General features: G+C 63.6%; 2 protein-coding genes across 2 annotated transcripts; one reads left to right on the forward strand and one right to left on the reverse strand.

The window, feature by feature from the left end:
- Positions 1-215: 215 nt before the first annotated feature.
- GPKOW (G-patch domain and KOW motifs) lies at positions 216-6,405 on the reverse strand (the record flags this gene model as incomplete). The annotated part of the gene is given in 11 exon segments (XM_050340733.1): positions 216-330; positions 1,071-1,084; positions 1,086-1,150; positions 1,646-1,748; positions 2,856-2,952; positions 2,954-3,022; positions 4,066-4,160; positions 5,120-5,220; positions 5,319-5,401; positions 5,513-5,542; positions 6,215-6,405. Coding segments are annotated over 11 exon segments (963 nt in total), but the record flags the coding sequence as incomplete, so codon positions are not given.
- A 76-nt stretch (positions 6,406-6,481) lies between these two features.
- Positions 6,482-14,747, forward strand: LOC126653209 (actin nucleation-promoting factor WAS-like; the record flags this gene model as incomplete). The annotated part of the gene is made up of 5 exons (XM_050340731.1): positions 6,482-6,487; positions 7,672-7,738; positions 8,654-8,802; positions 9,570-9,644; positions 14,558-14,747. Coding segments are annotated over exons 1-5 (487 nt in total), but the record flags the coding sequence as incomplete, so codon positions are not given.
- Positions 14,748-15,053: the final 306 nt, after the last annotated feature.

Raw genomic sequence — 15,053 nt, forward strand, 5'->3', positions numbered from 1 at the left:
CTTTGGGGGGTTTTTGGGGGTCCTGGTTGTGTTTTTGAGGTGGTTTTGGGGTGGTTTTGGGGTGTTTTTGGGGTCCCCCCACCTTGCAGTTGTAGTAGCGCCCCCTGTGGAAGGTCCTGTGCATGAGGGGGGGATTTTGGGGTTCTCTGGGGGGTTTTGGGGGGTCCTGGGTGTGATTTTGAGGTGTTTTTGAGGTGTTTTGGGGTCCCCCCCACCTTGCAGTTGTAGTAGCGCCCCCTGTGGAAGGTCCTGTCCACGCAGCGCACCCGCAGGTCCCTCCGCAGCCAATGGGGGGTCCCGGGGGGGTCCCCCCGAAAATGCTTCACCGGCCTGGGGGGGGCACAGGGGGGGTCAAGGGGGGTGCAGGGACACCCCAAAAACCTCAGGGACACCCCTAAAAGCTCATGGACCCCCAAGGCCCCCACCCCCAAAAACCCCTGTCCCTCTCCTACCCCTACCCCCAAAACTCAGGACCCCCAAAAACCCCAAGCCCTGGGACCCCCCCACCTCCAAAGACCCCCAGGGGTCACAAACCCCGTAAAGACCCCCAGTCCCCCAAAAACTCAGGGACCCTCTTAAAGACCCTCCCAGGCCCCCTCAAAACTCGGAGACCCCCAAAAGGGCTCCCCCAAGCCCAGGGACCCCCAAAGACCCCCAGGGGTCACAACCCCCAAAGACCCCCACTCCCCAAAAACTTGGGGACCCCTTAAAGACTCCCCCAGGCCCCCTCAAAACTCGGAGACTCCCCAAAGGGCTCCCCCAAGCCCAGGGACCCCCAAAGACCCCCAGGGTCACAACCCCCAAAGACCCTCCCAGTCCCCCCAAAAACTCAGGGACCCCCCAAAGACCCCCAGTCCCCCAAAGCCCTCGGAACCCTCTCAGGGACCCCAGAGGTCACAACCTCCCAAAGACCCCCAGTCCCCCCAAAACTCGGGGACCCCAGGGACCCCCAGAGGTCACAACCTCCCAGAGACCCCCAAAAACTTGGGGACCCCTTAAAGCCCCCAGGGTCACAACCCCCAAAGACCCCAGTCCCCCAAAAACTCGTGGACTCCCAGATCCCCCCTCACCTCTGGGGTTTGGGGGCTCCTTCCTCTTCTCCCCGTTGGGGGTCCCCGACCTGTGCCCCCCTCGGGGCCCTTCTGGGCACCTGGGGGGAACTGGGAGGTACTGGGAGGAACTGGGGGGGACTGGGGGGAACTGGGAGAGGACTGAGAGGGGACTGGGGGACTGGGAGAGACTGGGGGTGACTGAGAGCAACTGGGAGGGACTGAGGGGGCACTGGGAGGGATTGGGGGGGAGTTGGGAATAATGGGGGAGACTGGGAGGGAACTGGAAGAGACTGGGGGGACTGGGAGGGTCACTGGTCCATACTGGGCACTCACCAGTGCTGACTGGGCACAGGCCGTGCTGTGTAACCCAGGGGGTACTGGGGAGAACTGGGATGTGCTGGGGGGGTTACAGGGTGTAATGAGGAGGGTCACTGGTCCATACTGGTCCATACTGGGCACTCACCAGTGCTGACTGGGCACAGGCCATGCTGTGTAACCCAGGGGGTACTGGGGGTTACTGGTGTGAATTGGGGGTTACTGGGGGGGTTACAGGGTGTAATGAGGAGGGTCACTGGTCCATACTGGGCACTCACCAGTGCTGACTGGGCGCAGGCCGTGCTGGTTCACGGCCACCACCTGCCCCCCCAGTTTGAGCCGCACCAGTGCCCGCCCGGTCTCGGGGTCCAGGCCCTCCACCTGGGGCACCAGTGACACCAGTTACCCCCCAGTGCCCTCCCAGTGACCCCCCAGGAACCTCCCAGTAATCTCCCAGTAACTCTGCACTGCTTCCCAGTTACCCACAGTTACTCCCAGTAACCCCAGTGCCTCCCAGTTATCCCCAGTAACCCCCCAGTGCCTCCCAGTTACCCCCAATAACCTCCCAGTAATTCCGTAACAGATCCCAGTTACCCCCTGTAACCTCCCAGTGCCTCCCAGTTACCCTCAGTGACCTCCCACTGACTTCCCAGTTACGCCCACTAAGCTCCCAGTGCCTCCCAGTTACCCCCAGTGACCTCCCAGTAACCTCCCAGTTTACCCCCATCACTCCAGTAACCCCCCAGTGCCTCCCAGTGCCATACTGGGCATACTGGGAGCAGGGTCAGCACCCCCAATCCCCCAGTTCCCACCCAGTGTCCCCAGTCTCCCCCATTACCCCAGCACTCCCCTGTCCCCCCCATTCCCATACTGGGCATACTGGGATTCCCCCCAACAGCCTCAATCCCTTCCCCCAGTCCTCCCAGTTCCGTCCCAGTTCACCCCTCCCAGCACCCCCACTGCCCACACTGGTCTATACTGGTCTGTGCTAGTCTATACTGGTTCATAGTGGTGTATACTGGTTTATACTGGTCTGTGCTGCTTTATACTAGTTTATACTGGTCCATACTGGTATACACTGGTCTGTACTGGTTTATACTGATCTATACTGGTTTATACTGGTCTATACTGGTCTGTACTGGTTAATACTGGCCTGTACTGGTTTATAATGGTTTATACTGGTGCGTACTGGTTTATATTGGTTAATACTGGTCTGTACTGGTTTATACTGGTCCATACTGGTCTATACTGGTTTATACTGGTCTGTACTGGTTTATACTGGTCTGTACTGGTTTGTACTGGTTTATACTGGTCCATATTGATCTATACTGGCCCATACTGGTTTATACTGGTGCGTACTGGTTTATACTGGTGCATACTGGTCTATACTGGTTTATACTGGTCCATACTGGTTTATACTGGTTTATACTGGTCTGTACTGGTTTATACTGGTCTGTACTGGTTTATACTGGTTTATACTGGTCTCACCTTGCCCTCCACGCCCCGGTGTGGTCCGGCCTCGATGCTCACGGGGTCTCCCACGGCCGGGCCCCCCCGGGGGGGCTCCTCCCGGTTTGGGGGTCCCTGGGGGGGCCCCCTCGGCCCCCAGACCCAACCCCCGGGGGCGGGGCCGATGCTCCAGGGGGGTCACGACCCTGGGGGGGGACAAAGGGGGGTCAGGGGACCCCAAAATTAATGGGGGGGGTCAGGGGTGTGTCAAAGCCTCCCTTTTTGGGGGGTCTGTCCCCCCCAGTTTTGGGGGGTTCAGGGGGGGTCAGAGTTTCCCCCACAGGTTCTCCTGGTTTGGGGGGAGTCAAGGAGGGGCCCCCCTCCTGTTTTTGGGGGGTCTTTCCCCCCCCTCACCTGGGGCAGGCGCCCCAATGCCCTGCCCTTGGCTTCCCCTCCCATTTGGGGGGCTCAGGGGTGTGTCCCTGGTTTTGGGGGGCTCAGGGGGGTTCAGGGGTGTGTCCCCCCCATTTTGGGGTGTGTAACCCCCCATTTTGGGGTGCCCCCCCCTCACCTGGGGCAGGTGCCCCAATGCCCCACCCTTGGCTTCAGCCCATCCCCCACCTTTGGGGGGCTCAGGGAGGGTTCAGGGGTGTCCCCCTGGTTTGGGGGGCTCAGGGGGGGTTCAGGGGTGTCCCCCCAGTTTGGGGGGGCTCAGGGGGGGTTCAGGGATGTCCCCCCCCCCATTTTGGAGTGCCCCCTCACCTGGGGAAGGTGCGGCCGATGCCCCACCCTTGGCTCCAGCCCATCCCCCGCAGGTTTTGGGTGCTCAGGGGGGGTTCAGGGGTGTCCCCCTGGTTTGGGGGGCTCAGGGGTGTGTTCCCCTGTTTTGGGGGGCTCAGGGGGGGTTCAGGGATGTGTCCCCCCCCCTTTTTGGGGTGCCCCCCCCTCACCTGGGGCAGGTGCCCCAATGCCCTGCCCGTGGTTCCAGCCCATCCCCCGCAGGTTTGGGGTGTCCAGAGGGGGTTCAGGGGTGTCCCCCTGGTTTGGGGGGGTTCATGGGGGGGTTCAGGGGTGCCCCCTCACCTGGGGCAGGTGCCCCAATGCCCTGCCCGTGGCTCCAGCCCATCCCCTGCAGGTTTGGGGGGCTCAGGGGGTTCAGGGTGTCCCCTGGTTTGGGAGCTCAGGGGGTTCCCTGGTTTCAGGGGCTCAGGGGTTCAGGATGTCCCCCCATTTTGGGGTGCCCCCTCACCTGGGAAGGTGCGAGCCGATGCCCTGGCCGTGGCTCCAGCCCATCCCCCGCAGCATGGCCAGCCCGAACTGCCCCACGGGCACCGCCTCGTAGTCCTGGGGGTCTGGGGGCACAGGGGGGTTAAGGGGTGTGGGGAGCAGTTTGGGGGTCGTAGAGGGCAGTTGTGGGGCTGGGGGGACACTTTGGGGGTCCCAGGGGGTCACTCTGGGGGTCCTGGGTGGTGTTTGGGGATCCTGAGAGGGTGTTTGGGGGTCCCAGGGGGTCACTCTGAGGGTCCCACGGGGTGTTTAGGGGTCCCAGGAGGGTTGTTTGGGGTCCTGGGGGTTCCCTCTGAGGGTCCTGGGGGTGTTTGGGGGTCCCAGGGGGTCTCAAGGGGTCCCAGGGGTCACTCTGGAGGGTCCCACGGGGTGTTTAGGGTCCCAGGAGGGTTGTATGGGGTCCTGGGGGTCCCTCTGAGGGTCCTGGGGTGTTTGGGGTCCCAGGGGTCTCAAGGGATCCCAGGGGGTGGGTGTTTGGGGTCCTGGGGGTTCTCTCCAAGGGTCCTGGAGGTGTCTGGGGGTCGCAGGGGGTGTTTTGGGGGGTCCCAGGGGGTGTTTTGGGGGTCCCAGGGGTGTTTTGGGGGTCCCAGGGGGATGTTTGGGGTCCTGGGGGTGTTTTGGGGTCCCAGGGGTGTTTTGGGGTCCCAGGGGGTGTTTTGGGGTCCCAGAGGGTGTTTGGGGGTCTCAGGGGGTGTTTTGGGGGTCCCAGGGGGTGTTTTGGGGGTCCCAGGGGGTGTTTGGGGGTCCCAGAGGGTGTTTTGGGGTCCCTGGGGGTGTTTGGGGGTCCCAGAGGGGTGTTTGGGGGTCCCAGGGGGTGTTTGGGTGTCCCAGGGGGTGTTTTGGGGGTTCCTAGGGGTCCCTAGGGCTGTTTTGGGGGTCCCAGGGGGTGTTTGGGGGTCCTAGGGGTGTTTTGGGGTCCCAGGGGGTGTTTTGGGGGTCCCAGGGGTGTTTTGGAGGTTCCTGGGGGTCCCAGGGGTGTTTTGGGGGTCCCAGGGGGTGTTTTGGGGGTCCCTCACCGGCTGTGGTCCGGTGGCCACGTCCCTGTCCGGCAGCTGGAGGGGGATGGCGATGGGGGGTCCCGACCCCTCCTGGGGCTGTTCCCGACTCTGCCGCGCCTCTGTGGGGTGGGGGAGGTCAGGGGGCTTTGGGGCCCCCAGGACCCCCTGTGCTCTCGGGGACCCCAAGATTCACCCCACCCCAAAATCCCCAACTCACCCTGGAGCAGCTCCTGCACCGCCTGAGCCTCCACCGAGGGGGTCAGGGGTCCCCGAGGAGCGGGGTCTGTGCTGGGGCGGGGTCTGCCTTGGGGGCGTGGTTGGAGGAGGGGCGTGTCCGTCGGCGCTGGGGCGGGGCCTGCTTGGGCGCGGGGGCTCGGGTTCCTCCATCGGTTGGGGGATCAGGGGATCTACGAGCTCCTTGGGGGAGGGGCCGGCCGCGTGCTGGGGGCGGGGTCAGGGCGTTAGCCACGCCCACATCGTGCTATGCCACGCCCCTGCATAGAGGCACCCCCCACCCCAAACCCACATCCAAAATTATTAACATGATGTGACGCCCCCACCTGAGCCACGCCCAATCATCAGCATATTAGGCCACACCCTCAAATAACCATATAAGGGAGGGCATTCACAAGCCACGCCCCCTATGCAAATAACTCGGGCCACACCCTACACTCGAGTCCCACCCTCAATACCCCTGTAATGAGACCCCAGGTTTGGCCACGCCCCCTGCTGAAACCACGCCCCCAAACGAGAGACCCCTCATCAAACCACGCCCCTTGGTTGAAGCCACGCCCCTTTCCCAAGCCACGCCCTAACCCGAGCCTTTAAACCCGGAATGGCCGCTCAGCCACGCCCCCAGCTAAAGCCACGCCCCCAGCTAAAGCCACGCCCCGGCGGGAACTTTAAACGGGAGCTCTGACCCCGCCTCAGGCCACGCCCCCAGACGGTCCTTATATGGCGATTCCTACTCCAGACCACGCCCCCTAACGAGCCACGCCCCCGGCCAGCTAAGGCTTGTATCGCAGCAAGCCACGCCCCCACCCAAACCCACGCCCCCACAAAGCCACGCCCCCACCCAAAGCCACGCCCCCTCCTCTCCGCGTCCCCGCCCACCCGAGCAGCTCTCGGTCCTCCACCGCCGTCAGGAGCTCCGTGTCGGTGTCGCTGTCGGGCCCCGCGCCGGGCTCCGCGCACGGCCCCGCGGGCAGCGGCCGCCTCCGCTCGGCCCTGCGGCTGAACGCGAACGACACGGGCCCCGCGGCACCCAGCAGCCCTCCGGAGCGCCCCGGCCCCGCCGGGTCCCCCCTCGGCCGCCGCCGCCGCCGCTCCCGCTCCGCCGCCCGCCGCCATCTTGTGCCGCGGGGCGCTGTGGGAGTGAATATGGCGGTACTACAACTCCCGGCAGCCTTTGCGGCGCGACAGTCCCGCCTCCACCGCTGATTGGTGGAGTTGGTTTGTCCCGCCCTCCCAGGGAAGTTCGGCCTCTGATTGGTTTCTATACTTGCCAATCAGTGTTGTCCCGCGCGGTGCGAGCGCTGATTGGCGGAGCCGCCCGTCCGTCACCCCCTCCCCGCGCCGCCGCCGCTCGCGCCCGCCGGCCTCGCGCCCGTTGCCGTGGAGACCCCGCGGCGGTACCGGGGGGAGGGGCGGGAACTGGGGGGGACTGGGGGGGGAACTGGGAGCACTGGGGGAGGACTGGGGTGATGAGGGTGGAACTGGGGTGATGGAGGGGGAACTGGGGTGGTGTTTGAGGGAACTGGGATGGTGTAAGGGAACTGGGAGCACCGAGGGGAACTGGGGTGATGGGGAGGGAACTGGGGTGGTGTAGGGGGAACTGGGAGCACTGGGAAGGAACTGGAGGGGGACTGGAAGGACTGGTGGGGATATTGGGAAGGAACTGGGGGAACTGGGGTGATGGGGGGAGCTGGGAGCACTGGGAAGGGACTGGGGGGATGCTGGAAGGACTGGTGGGGATACTGGGAGCACTGGGGGGGAATTGGGGTGATGGAGGGGGGAACTGGGATGTTGTGGGGGGGAACTGGGAGCACTTGGGGGTACTGGGAGCACTGGGGGGGTACTGGGAACACTGGGGGGGATCTGGGGTGATGGAGGGGGGAACTGGGATGGTGTAGGGGGGAACTGGGAGGATGCTGGGAACGGTGGGGGGGAAATGAGGGGATACTGGGAGCACTGGGGGGACACTGGGAACACTGGGGGAGCTCGGGAGGACACCGGGATCACTGAGGGGCACTGGGAGAGGATACTGGGAGCAGTGGCAGGATACTGGTGGCACTGGGAGAGGATACTGGGAGCACTGAGGAGGAAACTGGTGGCACTGGGAGAAAACTGGGAGCACTGGGGCGGCACTGGGAGGTTGCTGGGAGCACTGGGGGGAAATGGGGAGGTTACTGGGCGGGGCACGGGGCAGTTACTGGGAGCACTGGGGGGGCACTGGGCCGTTACTGGGAGGTGACTGGGAGCACTGGGCCGTTACTGGGAGGTGACTGGGCCGTTACTGGGAGGTGACTGGGCCGTTACTGGGAGGTCACTGGTGTCACTGGTGCCCCCAGGCGCTGCCCCCACAGCTCGGGGGGCCCCACCCCGATGCCGCCCCGGAGGCACCGCTGGGGCCCAGCGGTGAGGGGGGAGGGCAGAATTTGGGGGTCCCCAATTCCCAGGGGGTTCCCCAATTCCCGGGGAGGGTCAGTCACCTTTGGGGGGGCTCTCACTTGAGGAGGGTCTCCAACCCCTGGAGGTCCCCAATTGCCGAGGGGCGGGGAGTCTCTTACCTGGGGAGAGGCTGTGATCGGGGTCCCCAGGGTCCCTGTTTTTGGGGAGGGGTCCCTGTTTTTGGGGGTCCCTGACTGTGTCCCCCAGTGAGTGTGGGGGTGGTCGGGGGGTCCCTGGTTTTGGGGGGTCCCTGACTCGTGTGTCCCCAGTGAGTGTGGTGGTGGTCGTAGGGGAGTCCCTGGTTTTGGGGGGTCTCTAACTCACTCTCCCCAGTGAGTGTGGTGGTGGTCGTGGGGGGTCTCTGGTTTTGGGGGGTCCCTGTGTTTGGGGGGTCCTGACTCTGTGTCCCTCCCAGTGAGTGTGGTGGTGGTCGTGGGGGGTCTCCTGGTTTTGGGGGGGTCTCTAACCGTTGTCCCCCCAGTGAGTGTAGGGGGTCGTGGGGGGTCTCTGGTTTTGGGGGTCCCTGACTCGTGTCCCAGTGAGTGTGGTGGTGGTCGAGGGGGTCTCTGGTTTTGGGGGTCTCTAACCCGTTGTGTCCCCCAGTGAGTGTGGTGGTGGTCGTGGGGGTTCCCTGTTTTTGGGGGGTCTCTAACTCACTCTCCCCAGTGAGTGTGGTGGTGGTCGTGGGGGGTCCCTGTTTTTGGGGGTCCCTGTTTTTGGGGGGTCTCTAACCGTTGTCCCCAGTGAGTGTGGTGGTGGTCGTAGGGGGTCTCTGGTTTTGGGGGTCTCTAACTCACTCTCCCCAGTGAGTGGTGGTGGTCGTGGGGGGTCTCTTGGTTTTGGGGGTCCTGTGTTTGGGGTCCTGACTCTGTGTCTCCCCAGTGAGTGGTGGTGGTCGTGGGGGGTCCTGCGTGCTCGGTACAGCCGCCCCCTCCCCTGCCGCCCCAGAGCCCCCGCCCTGGGGTCAGGCCCCACCCCCACCCCGATCCGGCCCCACGACGGGGACCTCGTGCTGCTGCTCAGGAGCCTCGGTGCGTCCAACTGGGAGCACTGGGAGCACTGGGAGGGACTGGGAGGACTGGGGCACTGGGAGGAACTGGGGGGACTGGGAGCGGGACTGGGGGAGGATTGGGGGCACTGGGAGGAAGTGGGGTGGGACTGGGGGCAATGGGAGAGACTGAAAGAGGGACTGGGATGCTCTGGGATGGTAACTGGGAGGCACTGGGAGATTACTGGGAAGGGAGTTGCGGGGTCACTGGGAGCACTGGGGGTCACTGGGGAGGTCACTGGGGGCCACTGGGGAGCACTGGGGGTCACTGGGAGCACTGGGGGGTCACTGGGAGGTCACTGGGGGTCACTGGGAGCACTGGGAGGGTCACTGGGGGTCACTGGGGGCACTGGGGGTCACTGGGGGTCACTGGGAGGTCACTGGGAGGGTCACTGGGAGGTCACTGGGAGTCACTGGGGAGTCACTGGGGGTCACTGGGAGTCACTGGGCTGGGGGTCACTGGGGGTCACTGGGAGGTCACTGGGAGCACTGGGAGGGCACTGGGGGTCACTGGGAGCACTGGGAGGTCACTGGGAGTCACTGGGAGCACTGGGAGGTCACTGGGAGCACTGGGAGGTCACTGGGAGCACTGGGAGGAGGTCACTGGGGGTCACTGGGAGCACTGGGGGTCACTGGGAGCACTGGGAGGTCACTGGGAGCACTGGGAGGGACACTGGGGGGTCACTGGGAGCACTGGGGGGGTCACTGGGGGCACTGGGAGCACTGGGAGCACTGGGTGTGTCCCCCCAGGCCCCGGAGCCCCCCCCGAGCCCGTGGCCGCCACCAGTTTCGTGGGCCCTGAACCCCGGGACCTGCTGCCAACCGGTACTGGGAGCACTGGGAGAGGGGCTGGGAGGGCACTGGGAGCACTGGGAGCACTGGGAGAGGGGCTGAGAGGCACTGGGAGCACTGGGGGCACTGGGAGGGGGCCTGGGAGGGCACTGTGAGGCACTGGGGGCACTGGGAGGGGGCCTGGGAGGGCACTGGGAGGCACTGGGGGCACTGGGAGGGGCTGGGAGGGCACTGGGAGGCACTGGGGGCACTGGGAGAGGGGCTGGGAGCGCACTGGGGGCACTGGGAGCGATACTGGGAGGGACTGGGATGGGGACTGGTGACAGTAGGAGGGGACTGGGGAACTGGTTGGCTACTGGGGTGTACTGGGTGTTACTGGGAGAAACTGGGAGGACGCTGGGAGGAGGGTAGGGGCACTGGGGCCACTGGGAGCAGGACTGGGGAGACTGGGGTGATACTGGGAGGGCACTGGGAGGGGACTGGGAGCACTGGGAGCAGTGCTAAGGGAACTGGGAGCACTGGGACAGGGCCTGGTGCCAGTGGGAGGGGACTGGGGAGCACTGGGTGGCTACTGGGGTGTACTGGGAGGCACTGGGAGCACTGGGCCCACCCCTCCCTCTCCCCCAGGGATGGACCTGGAGCCGGGGTACGGCCTGGGCGGGGCACAGGTACGGACTGGGAGCACTGGGAGGAGCACTGGGAGGGCTGGGGGGGGATTGGGAGCTCTGGGAGGGACTGGGAGGGTAACTGGGAGCTCTGGGAGGGACTGGGAGGGTAACTGGGAGCACTGGGAGGGCACTGGGAGGGACTGGGGAGGGCTGGGGTGGAGGTACCCTGAGGACCTGGGGTGGGGCATTGGTGTGTTAGTGGTTTGTACTGGTGTGTAACTAGTTTGTACTGGTGTGTTACTGGTGTGCAACTGGTGTGTCCTGGTACATTACTGGTGTGTAGTGGGTTTGTACTGGTGTGTAACTGGCTTCTACTGGTGTGTTACTCCTGTGCAATCGGTGTGTCCTGGTACAGCACTGGTGTGTAACTGGTTTGTACTGATGTGTAACTGGTTTATACTGGTGTGTAACTAACTGGTGTGTAACTGGTTTGTACTGGTGTGTAACTAACTGGTTTGTACTGGTTACTGGTTTGTATTGGTGTGTAACTGGTGTGTAACTGGTTTGTACTGGTTACTGGTTAGTATTGGTGTGTAACTGGTTTGTACTGGTGTGTAACTGGTGTGTAACTGGTTTGTACTGGTGTGTAACTAACTGGTTTGTACTGGTTACTGGTTTGTATTGGTGTGTAACTGGTTTGTACTGGTGTGTAACTGGTGTGTAACTGGTTTGTACTGGTGTGTAACTAACTGCTTTGTACTGGTCTGTACTGGTGTGTAACTGGTGTGTAACTGGTTTGTACTGGTCTGTACTGGTGTGTAACTGGTTTATACTGGTTCAGTTCTCGGTGGAGCTGCCGCGGGGCCCGGGGGGGTTACTGGTTTATACTGGTGTGTAACTGGTTTATACTGGTTCAGTTCTCGGTGGAGCTGCCGCGGGGCCCGGGGGGTTACTGGTCTATACTGGTGTGTAACTGGTGTTACTGGTTCAGTTCTCAGTGGAGCTGCCGCGGGGCCCGGGGCGTTACTGGTTTATACTGGTGTGTAACTGGTTTTACTGGTGTGTAACTGGTGTATACTGGTTCAGTTCTCGGTGGAGCTGCCGCGGGGCCCGGGGGGTTACTGGTTTATACTGGTGTGTAACTGGTTTATACTGGTGTGTAACTGGTGTTACTGGTTCAGTTCTCGGTGGAGCTGCCGCGGGGCCCGGGGGGTTACTGGTTTATACTGGTGTGTAACTGGTGTTACTGGTTCAGTTCTCAGTGGAGCTGCCGCGGGGCCCGGGGGGTTTCGGGTTCAGCCTCCGGGGGGGCCCCTCGGGGGTTTTCGTGCGGAGCTGGCGCTGAGGGGGCTCGCCCAGCGCTGCGGCTGCATCCAGGTACGGGGATGGGGGATGGGGTTGGGGGAGTTATGGGGTCTGGAGTGGGGTAATGGGGGTGCTGAGTTATGGGGGTCGCGGGGGCTATGGGGTGCTGGGGAGGTTTTAGGGGTCCAGGGGGTTATGGGGTGCTGGGAGGGAGTTATGGGGGCTGGGGGGGTTGCTGGGGTGCTGGGGTGAAATGGGGTCTTGGAGGGGCTTGAGGAGGGTTATGGGGTGCTGGGGAGGGATTATGGGGTCTTGGAGGGACTTGGGGGTAATGGGGGTTACAGGGTGGGGTTATGGGGTGCTGGGAGGGGGGGTAATGGGGTCCAGGGTGGGGTAATGGGGGTCTTGGAGGGACTTGGGGAGGGTAATGGGGTCTGGGGTGGGTCTGGGGCTGCTGGGGGTTATGGAATCCTGGGGTGGAAATGGGGGTCTGGGGGAGTTACAGGGTCAGGGGGGTTATGGGGGTGCTGGGAAGGAGTTATGGGGTGCTGGGAGGGGTTATGGGGGTCCAGGGGGGTGGTTGGGGGGCTGGGGGGGATGTGGGGTGCTGGGGGTGGAAATGGGGGTCTTGGAGGGGTTTGAGGAGGGGTTATGGGAGTGCTGGGGAGGGTTATGGGGGTCTTGGAGGGATTTGGGGAGGGGTTATGGGGGTCTGGGGTGGGTCTGGGGGTGCTGGGGGTTATGGAAGTCGTGGGGATGGAAATGGGGGTCCAGGGGTTGGTTATGGGGGCTGGGAAGGGGTTATGGAGGTGCTGGGGGGGTAATGGGGGTCCAGGGGGTTATGGGGGTGCTGGGGGGGTTATGGGGGCTGGGAAGGAGTTATGGGGGTGCTGGGGGTGGAAATGGGGGTCTTGGAGGGTTTGAGGAGGGGTTATGGGAGTGCTGGGGAGGGGATTATGGGGGTCTTGGGAGGGACTTGGGGGTAATGAGGGGTCCAGGGTGGGGCAATGGGGGTCTTGGAGGACTTGGGGAGGGGTAATGGGGGTCTGGGGTGGGTCTGGGGTGCTGGGGGGTTATGGAAGTCCTGGGGGTGGAAATGGGGGTTTAGGGGGAGTTATGGGGGTCGGGGTGGTTATGGGGGTGCTGGGAAGGAGTTATGGGGGTGCTGGGGGGGCTATGGGGGCCTGGGGGTGAAATGGGGGGCTGGGGGGGTTATGGGGGTGCTGGGGGATTTTGGGGCTGGGGGTTATGGGGGTCTGGGGGTAATGAGGGTCTGGAGGAAATGGGGGCTGGGGGTTATGGGAGTCAGAGGGGTAATGGGGGCTGGGAGGGTAATGGGGGTTTGGGGGGTAATGGGGGCTTGGGGGGGTTATGGGGGTCTGGGGGTTATGGGGGTCCAGAGGGGGTAATGGGGGCCTGGGGGGTATGGGGCTGGGGGGGTTATGGGGTCTGGGGGTGGTAATGAGGGTCCAGGAGGTAGAAATGGGGGCATGGGGGTGCAAATGGGGGCTGGGGGAGTGATGGGGGTCCGGGGAGGGTAATGGGGGTTTGGGGGGGTTATGGGGTCTGGGGGTTAGGGGTGCCGGGGTTGGAAATGGGGTCCTGAGGGCTTGAGGAGGGGTTATGGGGTCCAGGGGGTAATGGGGTGCTGGGGGTTATGGGGTGCTGGGGGTTATGGGGGTCTTGGAGGGGCTTGGGGAGGGTTATGGGAGTGCTGGGTGGGGTTATGGGGGTGAGGGTGGAAATGGGGGTGCTGGGGGTAATGGGGTCTGAGGGTGAGTTATGGGAGTCGGGGGTAATGAGGGTCTGGGAGGTGAAATGGGGGCGGGTGGGTAGGGTGGCTGGGGTAATGGGGCTTGGGGGGTAATGGGGGTCTGGGGTGAGTTATGGGGTCTGGGTGGGGTAATGAGTGTCCAGGAGGTAGAAATGGAGTTATGGGGGTGCAAATGGGGGCTGGGGAGTAATGGGGTTTGGGGGTAATGGGGTTTGGGGGTTATGGGGGTGCTGGGGGTTATGGGGTGCTGGGGGTTATGGGGGTCCAGGGGCGTTATGGGGGTGCTGGGGGTAATGGGGTCTGGGGGGTATTGAGGGTCTGGGAGTGGAAATGGGGGGCAGGGGTGGTGGTTATGGGGGTCCAGGGGATTTAGGGGAGTGCTGGGAGGGGCTTGGGGAGGGGAGAAAGAGGATTTGGGGGTCACTGGGGGTTCCTCTGGGGGTGTGAGGGTCCGAGGGGGGTTATGGGGGTCTTGGGGGAGAAAGGGGGTTCAGGGGTACTGGGGAGTCCTGGAGGGACGGGGGTCATGGGAGCTGGATCTAGGGGTCAGTAACATTTGGGGGTCCATGGGGGTGTCTCTAATTTTGGGGGGTCCCTGGGGGGTTGCAGGTCAGTGATCAGCTCCTGGCCATGCATGGGGGCTCATGGGGTGTCTCTAATTTTGGGGGGTTCAATGGGGTGTCTGTAACTTTGGGGGTCCCTGGGGGTGGCACAAGTGATCAGCTCCTGGCCATCCATGGGGGTGTCCATCGGGGGATGTCTCTGAGACTTTAGGGGGTCCATGGGGTTCAGGGGGAGTGTCTCTAATTTTGGGGGTCCCTGGGGGATCGCAGGTCAGTGATCAGCCCTGATCATCCATGGGGATCAGCGCTCTAATTTGGGGGTCCCTGGGGGCAGGGGGGTCTACGGGGTCCAGGGGGTGTCTAATTTTGGGGGTCCACAGGTCAGTGATCAGCTCCTGGCCATCCATGGGGGTTCTGGGGGACCCATGGGGGTGTCTCTAATTTTGGGGGTCCCTGGGGGGTCACAGGTCAGTGATCAGCTCCTGGCCATCCATGGGGGTCCATGGGGATGTCTCTAATTTTGGGGTCCATGGGGTTCAGGGAGGGTGTCTCTAATTTCGGGGTCCCTGGGGGTCCCAGGTCAGCGATCAGCTCCTGGCCATCAATGGGGGTTCATGGGGATGTCTCTAATTTTGGGGGGTCCATGGGGGTTCAGGGGGGTGTCTCTAATTTTGGGGGGTCCCTGGGGGGTCCCAGGTCAGCGATCAGCTCCTGGCCATCAACGGGGCCCCCACGGCCGGGATGAGCCCCGCGCAGGCCCTGGCCCGGATCCGGGGGGGGGGCAGCCGCCTGCGCCTCCTGCTGCGCCGCCCCCACGGTGAGACCCCCAAAATCCCCGGGACCCTCCTGACCCAAATTCACGGGGACGCGGTGGGGACCCCCCTAAGTGAGACATCCCTGGGCTCCCCCCCCCAAGTCAGTGGAACGTTCCAGTGCCCCCCCCAAAATCAGGGGGTTCAATCCATTGCCCCCCCCCAAAAATGCAGCAAGACACCCCAGTGCTCTCCCCTCAGGCACAGTGGTACAGTCCAGTCCCCCAGACCCCCTTTGGTACCTTCCAAATCCCCAAACCTCCTGTCCCCCTAAACCCCCTCTGTACATCCCTAAACCCCTGTCCAAACCCCTCGGTACATCCCAAATCCCCCAAACCCCCTTGGTACCTCCCCAAATCTCCCCAAAACCCCTTGTTCCC

This window comes from Myiozetetes cayanensis, unplaced genomic scaffold, assembly GCF_022539395.1.
Source record: "Myiozetetes cayanensis isolate MyiCay16 unplaced genomic scaffold, myiCay2020 scf970, whole genome shotgun sequence".
NCBI lineage: Eukaryota > Metazoa > Chordata > Aves > Passeriformes > Tyrannidae > Myiozetetes > Myiozetetes cayanensis.